This window comes from Antrostomus carolinensis, unplaced genomic scaffold (assembly GCF_000700745.2).
Source record: "Antrostomus carolinensis isolate BGI_N321 unplaced genomic scaffold, ASM70074v2 Scaffold49329, whole genome shotgun sequence".
NCBI classification, from domain to species: domain Eukaryota; kingdom Metazoa; phylum Chordata; class Aves; order Caprimulgiformes; family Caprimulgidae; genus Antrostomus; species Antrostomus carolinensis.
In genome coordinates, this window is record NW_010337350.1 from 4,911 (window position 1) to 13,414 (window position 8,504).

Genomic DNA, 8,504 nt, shown 5'->3' on the forward strand with positions numbered 1-8,504 from the left:
CAGCATTGTTGGCACGAGTGAGCCTAAGATGACTTCAGCCTGAAATGCTATGACAAAACTTTACTCGTTCTTAAAATTTAAAAGTTAATAAATTAAAAATAGATATAAAAGAAATATAGAATTGTAAACTTCATCTGTAACTGAAGTGGATGAAAAATGCCTTCTAAATGTATTTACATTTGTCTTTTTTTTTTCTTGTAGATGACAGTCATGTCCCATTCAAAGGATCTCAAGGACGACTTCCACAGTGACACTGTACTTTCCATATTAAATGAACAGCGCATTCGGGGTATTTTATGTGATGTCACCATAATTGTGGAAGATACCAAATTTAAAGCCCATAGTAATGTGCTGGCAGCTTCAAGCCTTTACTTTAAAAACATTTTTTGGAGTCGTACTATCTGTATTTCAGGTCATGTACTGGAGTTAGATGATCTCAAAGCTGAAGTGTTTACAGAAATACTGAATTACATCTACAGTTCCACAGTAGTTGTTAAGAGGCAGGAGACTGTAACGGACCTTGCAGCTGCAGGGAAAAAACTGGGAATATCATTTCTCGAAGATCTTACAGATGTTAATTTTTCAAGTTCCCCCTGCCCATATGCATACTGTGTTAATGAAAAAGGGACTGTGAAAGAGGAAAAACATGAAAAGAGACATGAAGACTCTGCTGTGACAAATGGACCACGAATTACAAATGCATTCTCAATTTTTGAAACAGAAAACAGTTTGTTTTCTCCACTTGATTTGAGGGCAAGCTTTAAAAAGGTATCTGAGGCAACGCAAGCACCCATCAGCCTCGACAGAAGCGGTGTTTGCAAAGATGCTGAGCCAGCCAGCACACTGGCAGAACATTCCTATGCAGTTTCTTCTGGGGGAGATACTTTTCAAGGAACACCTTTTCTTGAACAGGACAGCAGCCCTTCATACAAGATGGGTGAAGACCACTATGAAAATCCCCAAGCCACACCACTCATTCAGCCGGGAAAACAAGCAGGTAGTACTCCTAAGAAAGCCCTTAAGCCCCAGGGTACTGATTTGGCTGCACCTAAAGTACCAGCCACTACAGCAGCCACTACAGCAACCACTACAGAAGCCCAACGTGAAGCAGTTACTGATCAGACAATTACTTCCTTTCCAAAACCTCAGAATAAATCAGGAGATTTGCATTTATCCAGAGAAGAGGAAAACAATTCTGCTAATGTCTCTGGATCTGTGGCAACTGTCGTTCCACCTGTTTACAATTGTAACTGTTGTGCAAAATCATTCAGTGACAGGGCGTTACTCAGTACTCATCTTCAGCTCCATTCGGAGCAACAGGAAACTGTCATATGCAAATACTGCAGCAAACAATTTGCAAATCGAAATATACTGGAGAGTCATGAACAAGTCTGCCTGAGATCAAGTAGCTTAGCGGTTCACAATGGAAATGAACAAAATTTTGCAGATAACTATGCTGCTACAGAGGGAAGGAGTGGAAGTTCATATGCAAATGCAGAGCCTCTGTTGTCTGAAAACAACATCACTGATTATTCTAATACAAACTGCACTTTACCAGAAACAGATCACTTGGTTAAAGTGGTTGATGGGCAGATATTATATACTTGCGTCGTTTGCAAGCGTAGTTACGTAACATTGTCCAGCCTTCGAAGACATGCAAATGTGCATTCGTGGAGAAGAACGTATCCGTGTCACTACTGCAATAAAGTGTTCGCATTAGCCGAGTATCGCACCAGGCATGAGATCTGGCACACTGGAGAGAGGCGGTATCAGTGCATTTTCTGTCTGCAGACTTTTATGACTTACTACATACTAAAAAATCATCAGAAGTCTTTCCACGCCATTGACCATCGTCTCTCAGTAAATAAAAAGACAGCCAATGGAGGCTTAAAACCGAGTATGTACCCGTACAAGCTTTACCGACTTTTACCCATGAAATGCAGGCGACTGCCTTATAAGTCCTACCGAAATTCTTCATATGAAAATGTTCAAACAAGTAGCCAGGTAAATGAAACTGCTTCTGCTAACTGTTTCATTCCGAGTTCTCTTGGCTCTGAGCTGCCACCACTGAATTTTCAAGGTAATGTAACAGCAAACAACAGAACACTTGCCGTGGATTCATCTGCATGTAATGATACAGCATCTTCCACAAATACTCAGAATTCTTCCTCCTGGGGAGTAGGTATCTTAACTTCTGACCTGCAAAGGGACTTTTTCACAGCTGAAAAAAGAGTTTCCACTGCTGCAAATGACGCTGGTTCTCAGGAGTGTGATTCCTCAGTTGTGTCTTTAACTAATGTGAATGAAAATTCAACCTCTGTCATCAGTTACAGCAGTTCTGCACCCTCTGTTATAATGCACAGTAGCAGAGTTTCATCAGTAATAATGCACAGTAAAACAGTCACTTCTGTAGAAAACAGTAAGTCAGAATCTTCAAATAATCTGCCTAGTCAGTCTGTAAGTGATGATTGTAAATATGTGTCAGATAATTATGGGAAATGCATTACAAAGTCAAAAACTATTAAGGAGAAAAAGAAAACACTGCTGTCCAACAGAGCAGAAGCCACTGAGGATACGCAGCACGCGGCAGGATCTGGAGGTTCATCTAGCAAAACAACAAATCCTGTCCAAGAATTGAGTAAAACTGAAACGTACATTGCGAAGCCGGCCTTGCCTGGAACATCCACAGACAGCAATGTTGCGCCTCTTTGTCAAATAACAGTAAAAATCGGTAATGAGGCTATTGTAAAAAGACATATATTAGGATCCAAGCTGTTTTGTAAAAGGGGCCGAAAATCTAAACACGAGTCCAAACAGGACAATCTAATTGAGGATTCAGAAATGGAGATAAAAGAAAGAAGCCCCTCTAGGCTCTATAGCTCAGAGTGCCTGGAGCTGACAGAAATGTGTGATGACGTAAGTGACCAGGACTCCACTGATAAACCCTGGAGACCCTATTATAATTACAAACCAAAAAAGAAATCCAAACAGCTAAGGAAAATGAAGAAGACCAAATGGAGGAAGAAGCACGGAAGCAAGAACACCATTATGGAAAGCCACAGCACATTCAATAGGGAGTACACACTCAGGAACACTCCTGAGGAAAAGGCGAGCAGTCAAGAAGAGAACGCAGAAATGCCTCATCTTCATCGTGAGCTCTGTGAAGGAGATCAGTCTTCTACTGCTGAAAGAGATCAGTCTTCCACTGCAGAAATTCAAGAACATGTACACTCGCGTGTAGCTACTTCAAAGCCTTACGTTTGTGAATTATGCCAAAAACAATTTCCAAGTCCATCCACTTTAAAAATGCATATGAGGTGTCACACTGGGGAAAAGCCCTACCCTTGCAAAACCTGTGGTAGATGTTTCTCAGTTCCTGGAAATCTACATAAACACGAACGTATTCACCTGGGTGTCAAAGACTTTGTCTGCCAGTACTGTAATAAGGCATTCACTTTAAATGAAACACTCAAAATACATGAAAGAATTCATACTGGAGAGAAACGCTACCACTGTCAGTTCTGCTTCCGGAGCTTCTCGTATCTTTCTACCAAAAGGAACCATGAGCAAAGACACGTACTTGAGCATAAGGGGAAAGGATACGCTTGCTTTCAGTGCCCTAAAATTTGCAAGACAGCAGCTGCTCTGCGAATGCACCTGAAGAAACATCTGTTCAAAAGTCCAGGTCTGCAAACCAGGAAAGAACAATTTTGCAATGAAAGTGCTAAACTTCTGGAAAACGCACATTTCCTTGGCTTGGAAGGAAGTGAAGTAAAAAATACAGAAAACGTAACTCCGGAAGTTATACTCTGAGTGACAGCTGTGCAAAAGAGAAGAAAAATCCAAAACTTTGTGTTGGAGAAAATACAGATGCATTGAATGGGGAAACATCTCCACTCATATTAGCATAATTTACTATGATCAAATTTCTTCATCTAAATGTGTCAATATATGCAAAAGAAGGAAAAATAACACAGGAAAGAAAAACTAGTATTTGCAATAATAAAAACTTAATGTGAAAGACCCAAAATACTTTTGCCACAATAGACTTCTAACATACAGAGAGAAAGAAAAAAAAAAAATGACCAATCAAAACCCTTCTACTTGGCATTACAGGAAACTAGCCCCTGGACTATTTTACAGTGCTCTTTTTGAGTCAGAATCATTCTAGGCAAAAATAAATATGTAGGTTCACAGTGTACTCCGTAGAAGGAATTTTTGCTGCAGAAACCATATATTGCATTTTTTAACAAAAAGTAATGTGTTTATAAACAAAATAATTGTAATTTAGTGTATTCTAAAGTGAAGGTGGGAAGTGTTTCATGAACTTGGGGGATGCTGAAGTACAGTTGAGTGCTGGTGTGCTGTTCTGTAACTCAACATTTAAAAAACATATTCAGGAGTTTAAGCCTCTCTTCCTTTCCATATTCAGCTTTGTAGTTACCATAATAACCATTAAGTCTGAGTGCTTGTGTGGAAGGTATTCCAGATTTATGATATCTCTGAGACATTTAATAAAGATTCAGTGGAACTCGCAATAGCCAGTCTTCCAAACTGCATAAATCCCAATGTCAGTGGCCTGGCAGAGCTGTTCAGGTGCATTTGTCTAAAGAAAATTGTTCTCATGAAACAGTGTAGCTTAAAGAAATCCTTTATATAAACATCCACCTACGGGTGGGTCTGCAACTCCTGTCTTTTAGAAATATCATTGTTCTCAGCAGAAGAGGAGATTTAGACACAGTCTTCCTCCTCATCCTGGAATAATGGCTGGACAACAGACAACAAAGCAATTCCCCATAAATACTTTGATTTTTGGGAGGAGTAGGTAACTCAGATTCTTGCTTCCATATATATCCCTGAGGCAGTCCCTATGTATAAACAGGGATAGGGCCAGTTTGTGGGGTTCCCTGCCATCCCCGTACCCTAAATACAGCATCTGACTTTTGTATGTCCCTTCTCAGTGATCCCCCTAACCTTGCCAGCATCTGGCCCCAGGCCAATGTTGTGGCAGTGTCCTTTGGCCCAGCACAGCAGGCCCCACAGCAGAGAGGTGCCTGGAGCGGGTTGCTGGAGGAGGAAGCGTTGGCCTTTCTGCCTCCCTCATCCTGCCACACTGAAGGGTTACGGTGAGCCTTACGGCTTCACGGTTCACTAAGGATGGGGAGAATAGGCTTCTGAAAGACATCACCAAAATTTTACAATCAATATTATCTTGTGAAATGTGATTAATTCTAACTGAGATTAAGAGATCCTATAAAACGTCCAAGAGGGTGTATGTCTACCAGTTGCATTTTATACAATAGGGCTCTGTTGTACTGTATCTGCATTTCCAGTTAGTCATGTACGTTCATCTCTATGAAGTGTTAAAAAATTAAGTCAGGACAAAGGTTAGTGAACCTCAACTTCATTCTATGTGCAAATATGGTACACAGTTTGTTTACCTACTTCGTCTTCTTGAATATTTTAAAAGAACTTGTAGCTTGAGTACAATAAAACTACAATTGAAATGATAATACAGTATTGATTGAAGTAATAATATAGTCCACTCATTTATTCTATCATTGGTGAATGCTATGAACCCCTTGCGAAATTTTGGGTCCTTGGCAGCTTTGGTTTCATTTAAATAAGGATAATAGAAGAATAAACATAGGCAAGTACGATGATGTTTCAAAGAAAGTATACAAAGATGTCTTATAAGTGGACTTGTATGATGATAATTATAGACCAAAGCAAATAAGGTAGAATATTTATAAATATAAAGATAATTTTACAAATATTTTATATAACTGTATAGTTCATAAGAAAAATATTGATAGCTTGTGTTAGGTTTGGGGGGGTTTGTATATTTTGATAAAAACACAATGACTTTGTAACTCTGTATATTCTCTACAGTTTATAGCAAAGCAGTTTTAAGATGGCAATGTCATGTTTATAGTTCAATTGTGGCACTTTTACTACAAGTAACACGTTGCAGTAATGAGTCAAGTATTAATGACCAAATTAGAATTAAAGTAAGTGTAAGAGAAAGTAAATACTATACGTTGTCAAAGACTGTAATTTGCTACATAATTGCATCTGTACTTTTGTTTAGAAGAAAATATTAAATGCAGATGTTAAGGATTGATAAAGAGTCTAATTTTATTTTTAGAAAGAGTGATTATAACTCTGTTTTTGCTTAATTAAAATAACATCTTCCTATTTTTCTGTAAGTCTCTCCATTTTTTAAGTTACGCTACGTTATGTTAAGATCCAGAGATATGTATCTTTAATAGTTATTTTGTTGGAAGATTAAGCAAGGAAGTTACCAAACATTCCATTCGTTAAGGTCAGAACAGTGAATTGGGAACACCCCAGAGCTCAAGGGAAGTGATGGTATCTCCTGGCATCCTACCATCACGGGTGAGCACAGTGCCGAGGTGAACGGAAGCTGCCTGCTCAGCTCAGTATCTTAAGGGACCTGGAGGACAGGTGAACTGTGCTTAATACTTTGCCACACCTAAAACATGTTTTCATGAGGACCCGAAACTTTAAAAATTGTTTTCAGTTCTGATAGCAACGTTGCAGTATAGATTGTGTATTTTACACACCGTACTTCAGATCTTTTGGGACTACTGTTAAGAAACATAGTTCAGAATGCAAATACCTGATTGCATACGGGCGTACAACAGCGCATACAAAATAGAAGATTACATATCCAGAGTACTTCCCCCTTCGGCTAGGTGGCACTAGTCTGTAACTTGCATTAAAAATTAAATTTAAGCTAAATAATGCAGGTAATTTTGGGATTGTCCTCAGGAGAGATATATAGCTAAACAAAAAAAAATCAGAAGTTTGCTATGTATAACTAATATATTTTTCTCTATTTCAAATGCTAATTAAAGACAAGTGGATCGTCCCGAAGTTTCTGCATCGAAGCAAAATTTTAGTCAATCCTGATGTGTGGTGTACGCAAAATTAGAACAAATACACTGAATTATATTGCTGTCTTCTGTGAAATGAGATAACATGACACAGCTAAACTACAGGCAGAAGCATATGAAGTGAGCCACTAAGTGTCGTCATGACTTTTATTTGTTCTAAACTTCCTTAGTATAGCAGTTATCACTGACAATTCAACACCTTGGCTGACATAAAAGATCATCTTACAAGTGCAAAGATCCACCTCCTTACATTTTCATTTTTGAATGAAGAAATTTTTTCCCTAAGTTTGCAACTTAGCACACCAGTGTTTGTCTCAAACTTGTCATACGGATGTTCCTAAAACATAACTTTAAGAGAGGCCAAAAATTAATGTTATGCAATTGAAACAGTATTCTGAATATAGTAAGTTAGATTAAAACAAGGCACTTAAAAATAGAATGGGGTGTCAGGAATTAGACAATGGCAAATCTAAATGCTGCACTGATAATGTTGGTAGGAGGTCTGTGCTTCAAAGGAAGCTGATGCCAAGTTAAACAGTGAACTCCCAGATGTAATCGTAACTTTTGAGAGAGTATGGAAGAACTAGAGTCACAGGATCTAACTTTAAAATGTTGCAACCCACAGTTTAAGCACAGATCTTCATTCTCAGAGTGCTGCCCTGCTGTTTCTCAGATCAAAGCTGAGTCTGTCTGGGTTAGCCTCAGTTCAGCAGCCATGGCTCAGACAGGGCAGCCAACCTAGACAGTAAACTGGGGATGTGTCCTCAACTTGTACTGTAGAGGAACCTCTGATTTCTAACAGGTTAAAATGCAGCTTGTGCAAACTTGCGTCTCTGCAGATTTGGGTTTTGTATGCATACAAATACACCCTTTACTGCTGTGATAAAGCAGCTTATTCCCCACCAGCCCCCTGCCCACCACCTTTAAACGTGTACCTATCCTTCCCCAACCATGATGTAGAGTGTGGGGATGAGGAAGGAACCTCACCGCTGCCAAAGGAGCATCAGGGAGAAGTTGGATGCAGGAAAAGCCACCAAGGAATGAGGCACAGTGGTGTCTGTCAAGATTATATGGCTTGATGCTATATCATCATCATAACGGCATGATTTGTGTGGGAGAAATAAAAAATGATCGGAGCACTGTGGCAGAGGATGTTGTATAGAGACAAATAGATGGTGGCCTGAAACTTTCCAAACTTCCCTTTACTTAACAAAAGAACAGACTGAAGAGGTCTTCCTAGGCGTTAAGTGAAGAATCCTACTCCTCTACTGCTTTCTTGAACAGCCTTAGCCCACTGAACTACCTCTGGTTTAGGATACATCCATCACTAAAGGCTTTCACCAGATTCTGTGCCTACAGGGCCTGGAGGCCGGTGTACCCTCAGCACCAAACTGAACATGCCACTGGCAAACGACAGCAGATGGATACACAGAGCTGGTGTGGGACTGGCGCAAGCTCCAGGCATGCAGAAGATCCCCAAGTTTCACGTTCGGATCTGTATCTTCAGGAAATGTCAGTATAAAATCCGATGCAAAGGCCCTTTAGTCCTTGATGAAGGCGGGCAGCTGCTGCGACAGGTCTGCA

At 39.7% G+C, this 8,504-nt stretch overlaps 1 protein-coding gene across 1 annotated transcript; it reads left to right on the forward strand.

Annotated features, from left to right (window-relative positions):
- Positions 1-201: 201 nt before the first annotated feature.
- On the forward strand, positions 202-3,952 carry ZBTB38 (zinc finger and BTB domain containing 38). The gene has a single exon (XM_010175157.1). It carries the CDS (start codon positions 202-204, stop codon positions 3,811-3,813), a length of 3,612 nt encoding a protein of 1,203 aa, XP_010173459.1. The 3' UTR covers positions 3,814-3,952.
- The last annotated feature ends 4,552 nt before the right edge of the window (positions 3,953-8,504 follow it).